The sequence below is a fragment of the Loxodonta africana genome, chromosome 15 (assembly GCF_030014295.1).
Source record: "Loxodonta africana isolate mLoxAfr1 chromosome 15, mLoxAfr1.hap2, whole genome shotgun sequence".
Lineage (NCBI taxonomy): Eukaryota > Metazoa > Chordata > Mammalia > Proboscidea > Elephantidae > Loxodonta > Loxodonta africana.
In genome coordinates this window covers 45,805,150-45,821,602 of record NC_087356.1, presented here as the reverse complement: position 1 = coordinate 45,821,602, position 16,453 = coordinate 45,805,150, and the positions used below count along the sequence as shown (strand labels likewise).

General features: G+C 40.3%; 1 gene segment (V, D, J or C); it reads right to left on the bottom strand.

Annotated features, from left to right (window-relative positions):
- Positions 1-559: 559 nt before the first annotated feature.
- LOC104846584 (Ig kappa chain V-V regions-like) lies at positions 560-16,132 on the bottom strand. The segment is given in 2 exon segments: positions 560-882; positions 16,057-16,132. Coding segments are annotated over 2 exon segments (399 nt in total).
- Positions 16,133-16,453: the final 321 nt, after the last annotated feature.

The following is a 16,453-nucleotide window of genomic DNA, read 5'->3' as shown; positions in this document are numbered from 1 at the left end:
TAAATAAATAACGAGAAGGAATTATGGAGTCAGAGTATCAGAGTCTGTTTCTATCTTCTTTGCACACAAGCACTGGTACCTTGACCAACCAAAGCTCTGTGAACCTCTGATTTCTCATCTACTGATGATTATTCTGGGATTAATTGCACTAGGTAAATAAGCCCTCAGTAGAGCAGTCAACACATTAAAGCTTCAAGTCTTCAGTAAACGGCAGTGACGGTGTAGTTATTGGTATCATTTCCTTGAATATGGACTCTTTTTTTGTGTATGTGCCTTTAAAAACACCTCCTCTCTGAGAAGAGATTCAGACTCTCCATGTTGTAGACAAAGTCTTTTGCAGTACTGACCTAGAGATCTGCTTTGGAGAATTAATTAAAGGTTTAGAAGTTTTGTGATATCAAGGAAGTCAGCTTTCAAGGGACCGAAGTCTCAGACCATTACCCTTCAGTTCTGCAAACCCTTCTCCAAAATAAACCCAGCACCTCTGAACAGAGCAAGGGGGAGATTGCAGCTGCTGGAACCAACAACCCTCACCACGCAAGCAGCTTGAGAGGACGGTTTATGCTCGGGGTTGTAACACTGTGTGAGGAAAGTTATAGACCTGCAGGCAATAATAATCAGCAGCATCATCAGCCTCGACATTGTCGATTGTGAGAATGAATTCTGTCCCAGACTGTATCCCAGTGAACCGGTCTGGGATTCCAGAATATTGGTCGTCCACATTGTAGATGAGAAGCTGAGGAGGCTGGCCTGGTTTCTTCTGATACCAGCTTAAGTAGTCACTAAAGCTCTGATTGGCCCTGCAGATGATGGAGGCACTCTCTCTTAGAGACACAGAGAGGAGGGCTAGAGTCTGGGTCAGTACAGTGTCCCCGCTGGCAGCTGATAAGAAAGCAAAATACAAAATCCCCTTCGTCAGTTAGATCCCATTCCATGTTCCTCCCAGCACGTCCTCTCTGCCCTAGTCCGATTAGCCTGAAAGCACTTGGGTCTCCAAGGGGTGGTTATGGGAGTGAGACCCAAAGAGGCCATGGGAAGAATCCCACAGCTAGAAGGAGAGAAGTCTCATAATCTCTGGGTTCCCAGCATCCTACCCCTCCTCACCTGGAAACCAGAATGGGAGAAGGCAGATGAGTTGAGTCAGAGCACCCATTTTCAATCTGCCCTTGCCTGAGGCTCTTTTTTGCCCAGAATCACTGAGCAGCCTATTCATAAGGATTCCAAAGAGCAGAAAATTGACTCTGGGGGAAAATATGTAAATCAATGAGGGGCTGGGCAGATCTGGACTTCCAGCTGTAGAGCGGGTGCCCCTGTAGGCTCAGTTCCTCCTGGGTCCATATCAGACGTGGGCTTCTCATGGAGTCCCAGCTACAGTGTTTCCCCAGGGGGTTTGTAAGAGAAAATCATCTCTAATTTCTTTGCTCCCTATTTGTCCTCAGGATCTTCAGATTTTTTTTTTCTAATTAGAATAGGAGGTCCCCTGGTTGCATAGTGGTTAGATGACCCTACAAAACTAAAAAAACAAACTCATAAATTTCAATATGAACATATAGTTATCCCTATAGAATTGTATGAAAAATGATCTTCCAGGGACAAGTGTGAAATATTGGCTTGTATCTTGATATGCTATCAAGAATAGATATTGGTGATTGTGTTGAATAGAATTGTGCCCTCTAAAGGTAAGTCCAAGTCCTAACCCACATTCCTGTGAGTGCGTATTTATTTGGAAGTAGAGTCATTACAGATGTACTTATTTAAATTAGGTCCTACTGGATTAGTTGTTTGCTGGATTTTATTGTTGCCGTTTTAATTTTAATCAAAAAAGGGTTTTAATTTGATTGTCAAATGAATTCTATGTTTATAATGCATTTTCCCATTTTTCTGTTCACCCAATGACTTAATGAAGTTTTCCTGATCCCAGATTTGCTGCTGGAAGTACATCCAAAAGTATTTTGGAAGGAGGAGCCAAGATGGCAGAATAGACAGACACTTTTGGTGAGCCTTCTTTACAGCAAAGACCTGAAAAAACAATTGAAACGAGTATATTTGTGACAAGCTGGGAGCCCTGAGCTTCAAAGGCAAGCTTAGAAAATGAACTGAGGGTTGGGGAGGAAGAGGCCATTCAGAAGTGGAGAGAAGTTACTGGACTTGAATCTTGGGGAGCCCTCAGGCACCATTCCTGGAGCAGCAGTGGCAGGGGCTGGTACTAGCGTTCGACCGCAGTTTCCTCAGGGAGAAGCAGCCAGCCACACAGCCTACTCACACCTCCAGAATCAGAGAAACGCAAAAGCTAAGTACTTACATATATTTTAAGGTGGCCCCCCCAGCCCCAAGCCGGCTTCAGCGGCTGAATTCTGTGGGCTGGAGATAGGTCCTGTTGAGCACCTAGAGCCATCCTCCTGGCCTTGGAGAAGGAAAAAATTTGCATTTGGGGGAAATGAAAATTTGCCAGCTTCACTAACCTGGGGAGCTCAGGACAGAGGTGGCTCCTGTCCAGGCATAAACAGTCTGTGGAATTTAAGTACCTTTCCCTTCTGCATGGACCTGTGTGGGCCTATTTCAGAATAGGCCCTTGTTGGCATACTCTAACTGTTTCAGCTGTGCAGTGGAAAGGTGGGTGTTTGATGTTTGACATTGCTTTGCCTATTAAACAGGTTCCTCACCTACCCACATAGGGACCTGAGGACTGGTAGCTCCACTCAGTTCACCCAGCCACCCGTGACAGGGGTCCAAGGATAACTGATATCTCCCAGTCCTTACAACCAAAAACACTGGGTGCCCATGGTCTGCTGCAGTATCCATCCACCTGTACGCTCTGAGGAAAAGGGACATGCTTTACTCAGAGACACTCAGGGGTTGGTTCTCAGCCCTCTTCCTTCTTCAGACTGTGACCCCCTGCTGCAACCAGATACCAGTACCTACACCAATCACCCCTGCCGCTCTAAGACTGTAGGACAGAGCCTGTACCACACACATGATGATAAGCTACCTGGACACCTGAGCTGAATTCACACAAGAAAAGTGAATGAACTTCTAGACTGATATATCTGATAACAGCACTAACCATCTGGGGACAGGACATCAGATCTCCAAAGGCAAAAATAATCAAGCTAGCTCACCCAAGCAACCCACCTGGGCATTTCAAAACAAAACAAAGCAAGAAGCTATGACACAGTAAGCAAACATAAAATAAACTGATACTGGAGAAAACAGTTAAAATCAAGTCACATAAAGAAACAGAGCATGATTGTCTCAACGAGCTCCCAAAACAAAAAATCAAGGGACCTTTAGATGAAACTGCATTTCTTGAATACCAGAGGCAGAATACAAAAGATTAATATACAGAACCCGTCAAGACATCAAGAAGGAAATGAGACAATATGCAGAACAAGCCAAGGAACACACAGATAAAGCAGTTGAAGAAATTAAAAAGATTAATCAGGAACATAATAAGAAAATTTAATAAGCTGGAAAAATCAATAGACAGCAATCAGAAATTCAGAAGATTAACAATAAAATTACAGAGGTAAACAACTCAATAGAAAGTCAGAGGAGCAGAATTGAGCAAGTGGAAGCCAGAATTTCAGAACATGAAGATAAATCACTTGCCACTAATATATTTGAAGAAAAATCGGATAAAAGAATTAAAAAAAGAAAATGAAGAAACCTTAAGAATCATGTGGGACTCTATCAAGAGAAATAACCTACAAGTGATTGGAGTACCAGAACAAGGAGAGCTAACAGAAAATACAGAGAGAATTGTTGAAGATTTGTCGGCAGAAAACTTCCCTGATGTAGGGAAAGATGAGAAGCTATCTATCCAAGATGCTTATCAAACTCCACATAAGGTAGATTTTAAAAGTAAGTCACCAAGACATATTATAATCGAACTTGCCAAAATAAAAGATAGAGAATTTTAAGAGCAGCTAGGGATAAACGAAAGCCACCTACAGCGGAGAGTCAATAAGAATAAGCTCAGACTACTCAGCAGAAACCATGCAGGCTAGAAGGCAATGGGATGACTTATATAAAAAATTGAAGAAAAAAAATTGCCAGCCAAGGATCCTATATCGAGCAAAACTGTCTCTTAAATATGAAGGTGAAATTAGGATATTTCCAGTTAAACAGAAGTTTAGGGAATTTGTAAAAACCAAACCAAAGCTAGAAGAAATACTAAAGGGAGTTCTTTGGTTAGAAAATCAATAATATCATGTATCTACCCAAGACTATATTGGGTACCCAAGACTAGAACCCTGGGCAGAGCAATCAGAGTCAACCCAGACACAGAAAAAAAAAAAAAGATTAAAAGAAAAAAGCTAAAAACAGGATAAACATGATGTTATTATGCAAAAGAAGACAACATTAAAACAATAAAGAGGGACTAAGAAATATCATAGATCTTCCATATGGAGAGGAATATACAGCAATACAAAGAAATAAAAGTTAGGTTTAAATTTGGAAAAATAGGGGCAAATGATAAGGTAACAACAAAGGAGACAAACTATACTACACATCAAAATAAAACACAAGAAAAAAAATAGAGACTCAGCAGAAACAAAATCAACAATAATGAATATGAGGAAAGGACAATTTATAAAGATAATCTACTCAGCACAAAAAATTAAGTGGAAAAAGGAACTATCAACAACACACAAAAAAAAAACATCAAAATGATACCACTGAATTCATACCTATGCATAATTATGCTGAATGTAAATGGACTAAATGCACCAATAAAGACACAGAGAGTGGCAGAATGGACTAGAAAACATGATCGGTCTATATGCTGCCTACAAGAGACACACCTTAGACTTAGAGACACAAACTAAAACTCAAAGGATGGAAAAAATATATTTCAACCAAATAACAATCAAATAAGAGCAGGAGTGGCAATATTAATTTCTGACAAAATAGACTTTAAAGTTAAATCCGTCATAAAGGATGAGGAAGGACACTATATAATGATTAACAGGAAAATATACCAAGAAGATATATCCATATAAAATATATATGCACCCAATGATAGGGCTGCAAGATACATAAAACAAACTCTATCAGCACTGAAAAGTGAGATAGACAGTTCCACAATAATAGTAGGAGACTTCCACACACCACTTTCGGTGAAGGACAGGATACCCAGAAAGAAGTTCAATAAAGACACAGAAGATCTAAATGCCAGTCAGCCAACTTGACCTCATAAGCATATACAGAACACTCCACCCAATAGCAACCAAGTATACTTTCTTTTCTAGAGCACATGGAACATTCTCTAGAATAGACCACATATTGTGTCATAAAGCAAGCCTTAGCAGAATCCAAAACATTGAAATATTACAGAGCACCTTCTCTGAGCATAAGGTCATAAAAGTGGAAATCAATAATAGAAAAAGCAGGGAAAAGAAATCAAACACCTGGGAACTGAACAAGACCCTGCTAAAAAAAAACACAAAACAAACCTGGATTATAGAAGACATTAAGGATGGAATAAAGAAATTCGTAGAATCCAATGTGAATGAAAACACTTCCTATCAGAACCTTTGGGACACAGTGAAAGAAGTGCTCAGAGGTCAATTTATATCAATAAATGCACCCATACAAAAAGAAGAAAGAGCCAAAATCAAAGAATTATCCTTCCAACTTGAACAAATAGAAAAAGAGCAAGAAAAGAAACCCTCAGGCACCAGAAGAAAACAAATAATAAAAATTAGAGCAGAACTAAATGAAATAGAAAACAGAAAAACAGTTGAAAGAATGAACAAGACCAAAAGCTGGTTCTCTGAAAAAAATCAACAAAATTGATAAAAGATTGGCCAAAGTGACAAAAGAAAAAAAGGAGAGGAAGCAAATAACCCAAATAAGAAATGAGATAGGTGATATTACAACAGACCCAACTGAAGTTAAAAGAATCATATCAGATACTGTGAAAAACTGTACTCTAACAAATTTAAAAACCTAGAAGAAATGGATGATTTCCTAGAAACTCACTACCTACCTCAACTAACACGAACAGAGGTAGGACAACAAGATAGACCCATAACGAAAGAAGAGATTGAAAAGGTAATCAAAAAACTCCCAACAAAAAAAAAGCCATGGCCCAGATGGCTTCACTGCAGAGTTCTGCCAAACTTTCAGAGAAGAGTTAACACCACTACTACTAAAGGTATTTCAGAGCATAGAAAAAGACGGAATACTACCAAACTCATTCTATGAAGCCACCATATCCCTGATACCAAAACCAGGTAAAGACACCACAAGAAAAGAAAATTATAGACCCATATCCCTCATGAATGTAGATGCAAAAATCCTCAACAAAATTATAGCCAATAGAATTCAACAACATATCAAAAAAATAATTCCCCATGACCAAGTGGGATTCACACCAGGTATGCAGGGATGGTTCAACATTAGAAAAGCAATTAATGTAATCCACCACATAAATAAAACAAAAGACGAGAATCACATGATTTTACCAATTGATGCAGAAAAGGCATTTGACAAAGTTCAACACCCATTCATGATAAAAACTCTCAGCAAAATAGGAATAGAAGGAACATTCCTCAACATAATAAAGGGCATTTATACAAAGCCAACAGCCAACATCATCCTACATAGAGAGGGCCTGAAAGCATTTCCCCTGAGAATGGGAACCAGACAAGGATACCCTTTATCACTGCTTTTATTCAACATTGTTCTGGAGGTCCTGGCCAAAACAATTAGGCTAGACAAAGAAATAAAGGGCATCCAGATTGGCAAGGAAGAAGTAAAAATATCTCCATTTGCAGGCAACATGATATCATACACAGAAAACCCTAAGGAATCCTCAAGAAAACTACTGAAACTAATAGAAGAGGTCAGTAGAGTATCGGAATACAAGATAAACATATGAAAATCAGTTGGATTCCTCTACACCAACAAAAAGAACATCGAAGAGGAAATCATCAAATCGATACCAACAGTATACAAGACAAGGCGTTAGATATCGTGAGGGTGAAGGAGTAGACAACAAACAAGGAAATAGCAAGCTTCCTGTGTCTTGAAAGAGGGGATCACAGAAAAGGGGCTGAGGGAATTGTGTGTGTCTGTTGCGGGGGCAGTGCTTTGGTCATTTCTGGCTGGGTGGTCAGGAACGCCCTGAAACAAGGACTTGGATGCACACATTTTACTGAGGGCGTCTTCTCAGGAGAAGGGGGGTGAAGGAAGCAGGACAAGACAGTGGAAGTTGCTAAGCAAACATGGAGTCTAGCTTCCAACTGATCCTAGGGGGAGCTCTGGAGGGTGAATCCTACCACAGAATAAATCTCTTCTTGAGAGAAGGGGGTGGGCCATTTGTGTCTGTGGTGGTCAGTCATGGGCTGCAGTCCGCTGGAGTTGGGATGAAGGACATATAGCCTTCCAGGTACTTCTGGGCAAGGTAGACCCTGTTCTGTAAGGGAATTCTCTGGAGAAGAGGGCAGCTGCAAGCAACATAGCAGCTTGGGGATGAGTGCACCTGCCTGATAAAGGGATCTGGGTGGGGAACAACAGTGTCCCCTACAGCCCCTGAGGAACCCAGGGTCAATCAAGCACTGCCTCCACCCTATATGAGTTGTGGATTGTCAACCAGGTGTCAACCCAGACAGGGAAATAAAAAAATAAATAAATCAAGATAAAAAAGGCTCAAAACAGAGAAACAGCGAAGTTATTATGTATAAGAAGACAACATTAAAACAATAAAGAGGGACTAAGAAATGTAGTCATAGATCTTCCGTACAGAGAGGAAGATAAGATGATACAAAAAAATAAAAGATAGGCTTAAATTTAGAATAAAAGCGGTAAAAAATAAGGTAACCACAAACGAGACAAACTATCCTACACATCAAAATAAAATACAAGAAAAAAAATAGAGACTCAGCAGAAATAAAATCTACAACAAGAAATATGAGGAAAAGACAATAAATATATAAAGGTAAACTACTCAGCACATAAAATTAAGTGGGAAAAAGACACTGTCAACAACACACAAAAAAACATCAAAATGATAGCACTAAATTCATACCTATCCATAATTATGCTGAAGGTAAATGGACTAAATGCACCAATAAAGAGACAGAGAGTGCCAAAAAGGATTAAAAAAAAAAATCCATCTATTTGCTGCCTACAAGAGACACACCTTAGACTTAGAGACACAAACTAAAACTCAAAGGATGGAAAAAAATATATCAAGCAAACAACAATCAAAAAACAGCAGGAATGCTTTGAAATACCTTTAGTAGTAGTGGTGTTAATACAAAGCCAACAGCCAACATCATCCTAAATGGAGAGAGCCTGAAAGCATTCTCCTTGAGATCAGGAACCAGACAAGGATGCCCTTTATCACCGCTCTTATTCAACATTGTGCTAAAGGCCCTAACCAGAGCAATTAGGCTAGACAAAGAAATAAAGTGCATCCAGATTGGCAAGGAAGAAGTAAAAGTATCTCTATTTGCAGACGACATGATCTTATACACAGAAAACCGTAATGAATCCTCAAGAAAACTACTGAAACTAATAGAAGAGTTCAGCAGAGTAACAGGATACAAGATAAACATACAAAAATCAGTTAGATTCCTCTACACCAACAAAAAGAACATCGAAGAGGAAATCATCAAATCAATGTCATTTATAGTAGCCCCCAAGAAGACAAAATACTTAGGAATAAATCTTACCAGAGGTGTAAAAGACTTATACAAAGAAAACAACAGTACACTTCTGCAAGAAACCAAAAGAGACTTACAAAAGTGGAAGAACATACCTTGCTCATGGATAGGAAGACTTAACATTATAAAAATGTCTATTCTACCAAAAGCAATCTATACTTTAATGCAATTCCAATCCAAATTCCAATGGCATTCTTTAATGAGATGGAGAAACAAATCACCAGTTTCATATGGATGGGAAGAGGCCCCGGACAAGTAAAGCAATACTGAAAAAGAAGAATAAAGTGAACGGTCTTACTTTACCTGATTTTAGAACCTATCATAACACCACATTAGTCAAAACAGCCTGGTACTGGTACAACAACAGATATATAGACCAATGGAACAGAATTGAGAATCCAGACATAAATCCATTCACATATGAGCAGTTGATATTTGATGAAGGCCCCAAAACAGTTAAATGGGGAAAAGACAGTCTTTTTAACAAATGGTGCTGGATATCCACCTGCAAAAAAGTGAAACAAGACCCATACCTCACTCCATGCGCAAAAACGAGCTCAAAATGGTTCAAAGAGCTAAATATAAAATCTAAAATGATAAAGATCATGGAAGAAAAAATAGGGACAATGTTAGGAGCCCTAATACATGCCATAAACAGTATAGAAAACATTATAAAGAATGTAGAAGAAAAACTAGATAACTGGGAGCTCCTAAAAATCAAACACCTATGCTCATCCAAAGACTTCACCAAAAGAGTAGAAAGACTACCTATAAAAAAAGGGAAAAAGTTTTTAGCTATGACATTTCTGATCAGCGCCTGATATCTAAAACCTATATGATACTGCAAAAGCTCAACTGTAAAAAGAAATAATCCAATTAAAAAATGGGCAAAAGATATGAACAGACACTTCACTAAAGAAGACATTCAGGTAGCTAACAGATATATGAGGAAATGCTCTCGATCATTAGCCATTACAGAAATGCAGATCAAAAGTACAATGAGATTTCATCTCACTCCAGCAAGGCTGGCATTAATCCAAAAAACATAACAATAAATGTTTGAGAGGCTGTGGAGAGGTTGGAAAACTTATACACTGCTGGTGGGAATGTGAAATGGTACAACCACTTTGGAAATCGATTTGATGCTTCTTTAATAATCTAGAAATAGAACTACCATAGGGTCCAGCAATCCCACTCCTTGAAATATATCCTAGAAAAATAAGAGCCTTTACACGAACAGATATATGCACACCCTTGTTCATTACAGCACTGTTTACAATAGCAAAAATATGGAAGCAACCAAGGTGCCCGTCAACCAACAGATGAATGGATAAATAAATTATGGTATATTCACACAATGGAATACTACCCATCAATAAAGAACAGTGATGAATCTGTGAAACTTTTCATAACATGGAGCAATCTACTAGGCATTATGCTTAGTAAAATTAGTCCACTGCAAAAGGAAAAATAATGCATAAGACCACTATTATAAGAACTCAAGAAATAGTTTAAACAGAGAAGAAAATATTCTTTAATGGTTATGGGGGGGGGAGGGAGGGAGGGAGGGTGAGAGAGAGGTATTCACTAATTAGATAGTAGATAAGAACTACTTTAGGTGAAGAGAAAGGCAACACACAGTACAGGTGAGGTCAGCACAACTGGACTAAACCAAAAGCAAAGAAGTTTCCTGAATAAACTGAATGCTTCCGAGGCCAGCATAGAAGGGGCCAGGGTTTTGGGACCATGGTTTCAGGGGACAACTAAGTGAATTGGCATAATAAAATCTATTAAGAAAACATTCTGCTTCCCACTTTGGAGAGTGGTGTCTGGGGTCTTAAACGCTAGCAAGCAGCCATTTAAGATGCATCAATTGGTCTCAGCATACCTGAGTCAAAGGAGAATGTAGAACACCAAGGACACAAGGTAATTACAAGCCCAAGAGACAGAAAGGGCCACATAAACCAGAGACTACATCAGCCTGAGATCACAAGAACTTAATGGTGCCAGGTTACAACCCAGGAGTGCCCTGACAGGGAACACAATAGAGAACCCCTGAGGGAGCAGGAGAGCAGTGGGATGCAGACACCAAATTTCTCGTAAAAACCAGACTTAATGGTCTGACTGAGACTAGAAGGACCCCAGTGGTCACGGCCCCCAGACCTTCTGTTGGCCTAGGACAGGACCCATTCCCAAAGCCAACTCTTCAGACAGGGATTAGACTGGACAATGGGTTGGAGAGGGATGCTGGTGAGGAGTGAGCTTCTTGGATCAGGTGGACACTTGAGACTATGTTGGCATTTCCTGCCTGGAGGGGAGGTGAGAGGGTAGAGGGGGTTAGAAGCTGGCAAAATGAACATGAAAAGAGAGAGTGGAGGGAGGGAGCGGGTTGTCTCATCAGGGGGAGAGCAACTGGGAGTATGTAGCAAGGTGTATAGAAGTTTTTGTGTGAGAGACTGACTTGAATTGTAAACTTTCACTTAAAGTACAATAAAAATAAAAATAAAAGATGACTTTTAGTAAAAAAAAGATTGGCATCTGCTGATACAAGGTTAATTGTTTAAGAATGTTAAAATCAAGTGCTACAAACTCTTTCCCTGGGGCCAAGTGAATTATATTTCTAAAGAGCGCTCAAGTCAAAAAAGCTTGATAGGGAAGAAAAATATTGTCTGTTACACATAAACAGCTAATAGACCAGTTTCATGCAAGGGGAAAAGAGGAAAGAAATTTCACACCTCGGGTAGTGAATATGATATTCCTGGTAACAACTTATTAAAATTGTTGACTATCCTATCTTATTTCTCTTTTTTGATATGTATATACAAATTTGTTGTTGTTATATGCTGGTGAGTTGGTTCTGACTAATGGCTCCCCTGTGTATACCACAATGGGACACTGCTCATCATGCACCAGCCTTAGAATCATTGCTATGTTTGAGCCCATTGTTGCAGCCACTGTGTCAATCCATCTTGTTCCTCTTTTTGGCTGATCCTCTACGAAGTATGAAGTCCTTCTCCAGGGACTGGTCCCTCCTGATAACATGTGCAAAGTACATGAAATGAAGTCTCACCATTCTGGCTTTTAAGGAGCATTCTGGCTCTACTTCTTCCAAGTCAGGCTTGTTTGTTCTTCTGGTAGTTCATGACATATTCAGTATCTTTCATCCCAGCATAATTCAAAGGCATCAAGTTTTCCTCAGGTTCCTTATTCATTGTCCAGCTTTCACATGAAAACGAGGCAATCAAAAATGCACTGTTGTCCTCAACGTGACATCTTTGCATTTTAACGCTTAAACTCTTTTGCAGTAGGTTTGCCCAATGCAGTAAGTTGATTTCCGGACTGCTCCTTCCATGAGTGTTGTTTGTGGACTCAAGTAAAATGAAATCCTTGACAATATCAATCTTTTCTCCATTTATCATGAAGATGCTTATTGGTCCATTTGTGAGGATTTCTGTTGTCTTTGTGTTGAAGTATAATCAAAACTGAAGGCTGTAATCTTTGGTCTTCATCAGTAAGTGCTTCGAGTCATCTGCATACTGCAGGTTGTTAATGAGTCTTCTTGGAATCCTGATGCTGCATTATTCTTCATAGTCCAGCTTTTCAAATTTTTTTTGGTTCTCTCACAGGGGAATATCCTAGGAGCCCTAGGTGAAATTTGAAACTGTTTGTGAGAATTCATAGTGATCTTCCATCACAGAAAACACAAGCATTGTTTATTTAAGGCAAAGGAAAGATTCAAATAGTCTCTGGGTGGTACAAGCAATTTGCCCTCACCCACTAATCGAAGCATTGGTGACGCAACCCCCCCTAGTGGTGACACAAGAGAAAGGCCAGGAAATCAGTTTCCATAAAGATTACAGCGAAGGAAACACTGAGGGGCTAACGTCTGCTGTGAAACACATGGGTAGCCATTGGTTGGGAGTACCACAAAAATAATGGGTTTGGTATTTGTTTTAAATTATTTTTGTTTTTAAAAGGGCAAAGCTTGTTGATTATATGAAAAAAAAGTACGGCACATATTTGCTTGTCAATAATATTTCTGAGTAGCAAAAAAGCAATATCTTTTGTTTCTGGCTTAATAGTAAAGTACTAGATTCAGTAAAACTGATTTGCCTTAGATTGAAACTGTACAGTTAATACTGGTCATAACAGTAGCTCCTCTACCCTCAGAACTTGGATAGAAAAAAAGACAGTGGAAAACCTCTTACGAAAGTTTCGGGGATTAACATTTCAGCAAACAGAGAGAAGGTGAGAGGAAAAGGGAGACAAAAAGATAAAAAGAGAGTGAGAGGAAGAATTTGACTAGATGGCAGTGCATTTTTTTTTTTTTTGTTTGTCTTTTTTTTTTTTTGGTTTTATAACAGTAACACTTTAATGGGTCAGGGAAATACAGAAAACATTTTGGACTGCAAGTTGAAGCAAGATAAACATGTCAAGAGTTTGACTTGAGTAACCCTAGTGTGCTGTTGACTTAGACCAAAAACCAAAAACCAAACCTTTGGTGGAGTTGAATGGAACTCATAGAGACCCTATAGGACAGAGTAGAATCACCCCATAAGGTTTCCAAGGAGTGCCTGGAGGGTTCAAACTGCCGCCCTTTTGGTTAGCAGCCAAACTTTTAACCACTACGCCACCTGGGTTTCCTAACTACAAAAGAAGTACAGAATCTACACTCTCCAATGTTTGGCCCTCCTAACAAGAAGCCCTGGTTTTGCAGTGGTTAAAGTGCTTGGATGGTAACCAAAAAGTCTCTGGTTTGAGCCTACCAGCCGCTCTGCAGGAGAAAGATGTGGTGTTCTGCTTCCAGTAAAGGTTTATAGCCCTGGAAACCCTGTGGAGCAGTTCAACTCTGTCCTAGAGGGTCGGTATAAGTCAGAATCAAATCAAAGGCAGTGGGTTAGCTAGAGCACCTGCTTCCATAAAGAAACCCTATGGGGCAGTTCTACTCTGTCCAAAAAGGTTTCTGTGACTCGGAATTGACTCAGCAGCAGCAGGTTATTAAACTAGAGCTCAGGGGTCCCTGGGTGGTGCAAGCAGTTCAAACACTTGGCTGCTGAGCAAAAGGCTGGAAGTTTGAGTCTCCAAGAGGCTTATCAGGAGAAAGGCAAGTTGGCCTGCTTCAGACCAGTCAGCCATTGAAAACCCTATGGAGCCCAGTTCTACTCTTACAAACATGGGGTCACCATGAGTCTCAGCTGACAACATGGTAACTGGTTAAGTACAGCACAAATCCAGGGATCAAGTCGAGATGAGCTAGGGGGGTCTGAAAACGACCCAGAGGCTCTTCCTGGGTTTTCAGGCAACATTTTGGCTGAGGTCTGGTGGCTGATGTCCCCTAGCTGAAAGTGATGTGAAGCTTGTATTTCTGGGAACTGTCCTCTATAACTGGCATAAACGGACATGAAATATTGTCCCCCACTGAGAAGACAGCTGTTGTGTGCCCCATAGGCAAGGTTAAAGGGGGAATAGACATTCTATCTCAGCATCTTTACTGTGTGCCTTTTTCCTTAAAGGAAGAAAGCACCTGGTAGGGCTTTTTGAGTTCTGGACCTTCATTCCACCCCCAGGTATACTGGTGTGACCCATACACCAGGTACATGGAGTTGGCCAGCATTGTGAGGGCCTCAGAGTAGTAAAGGCTCTGTAGCAGGCCCAGCATGCAGTGCGGGCAGTTAGGATGTAGGAGACTGAACAAGGCTATCAACCATCCTGACATAACTGACACTTAGGAAACACACTTCAAACAACAGCAGGAAACACTTTTAAAACATTTGCTAAGATAGACCATGTTATGGCCTATAACATCTCTCAATAAAATTAAATGAATTCAAATCACGTGAAGTATGGCCCTCCAGCGGAATGAGCTCTCTCCCAGGAAGACAGCCAGGGGTTCCGAAAACTGTGTCATCGCCATCTGCTGGCAGGAACCTGCAATGACAGGCACACAGGATGACGCAGAGATGCTGTGCAATCAGGAATACAAGAAACAATGAAACCAAAATAATCTCTATCTGCGATAGGCGGACAGACCTGTCTTGGTGTAGCATTTATTTCAGCTAATTTTAAAATTTTAGCTCTGAATGGAAGGGTTACTCTGGAGAAAAAACTGTGTGTCTACGTTTGCAAACATCTTCTCCCCTGGAACAGAGCAGAGCAGAGCAGGAGCCTGAGGTTCTGGGTGGTGTCCCCATCCTGCTGCTTCTCTCTCCTGTGATGTTGTTCAGGATCCACCCTCCAGAAAAGGCTCCATTTATGAGGCTCAGGTCAGCAGGGCTGAGCCCAGGGTGGGGTGGTGGTGAGGGGACATTTATGGCAAGAGCCAGGGAGTTTGATGGTGAAAGGCTCAGAGCACAGGCTCATGGTAAAAAATCTTGTAGGTGCTCTTTTCTGACTTTCTGAATATGACAGTAATAGACACCAATTATCTTGGATTCTCTGCCCCAAACTAAGATTTAACTGGTGCTTTGGAGCTAATGTTTTTTGCTAAACTACTAACTGAAATGTTAGAAGTTTGAATCCACCCATGGGACCTTGGAAGAAAGGCCTAGCGATGCACTTCTGTGAGATGAAAAGCCATTTGCTGTTGACTTGATTCTGACTCATGGTGGCCCCACATATGTCAGAGTAGAACTGTAATCCATATGGTTTCCAATGATTCATTTCTCAGAAGTAGATAGACAGGTTTTGGGGTTTTTTTTTTTTTTGAGGCCACTGTTGTTGGACTAGGACCTGAGTGCATTAACCATTAAACATAATTTTTAATTAAATGATTATTTTTTGGTTGTTCCATGCATGAGGGTAAATCTTGTCCTTGTTATTCCATCTAGCCTATAAGTGGAAGTCTGTCTTCCACTGAGTTTTAAAATTTTTGGTAATTCTATTTCTAATTTCTAGAAATTCAGTTGGTTCTTCTTCAGATCTGAAGTATCCCCATTTTAGTTTTCTGTACCTTGCATTCAATGTCAGGTTTGTCATTTATTTCTTTGAATAAACTCATATAATGCCCCAATGTGAAGTACAAACAGAACTCCTTTTGTTCTCTGTTATTTCTGTTGAACTACATTTGTATTCATATCATGTTGTTGTTGTTGTGAGGTGCTGTCAAATTGGTTCCAACTGATAGTGACCCTATGGACAACAAAACGAAACACTCCCTGGTCTTGAGTCATCCTCACATTTGCTATGTTTGAGCCCAATGTTGCAGGCACTGTGTCAATCCATTTTTTTTGAGGCTTTTTCTCTTTTTCACTGACCCTCTACTTTCCGAACCATGATGTCCTTCTCCAGGGACTGGTCCCTCCTAATAACATATCCAAAGTAAGAAAGATGAAGTCTCATCTTCAAGACCGAAGAGCTCCAGGCCTACTGAGGCCATGCATACCTGGAATGAACTCCTTGAACAGTTCACATTCAATCACAACTTTACAAGGAAACCCTGCTTGTTTTTTCCTATCCATTTCCACAATGATTGTAGAGCCCTCTTATCAGGTCCTACTCACCGTGGGCATGATAGGTTCCACTTTCTCTTTGGCTTACACTTCCTATGAGATTTGACCCCCACGTGTCTGTCAGTTCGTCATACTGTAGGGGCTTGTTTATTGCTGTGATGCTGGAAGTTATGCCACCAGTATTCAGATACCATCAGGATCACCCACGGAGGTCAGGTTTCAGCTGAGCTTCCAGACTAAGACAGACTAGGAAGAAGGACCCGGCAGTCTACTTCTGAGAAGCATTAGCTAGTGAAAACCTTATGAATAGCAGCTGAACATTGTCTGATA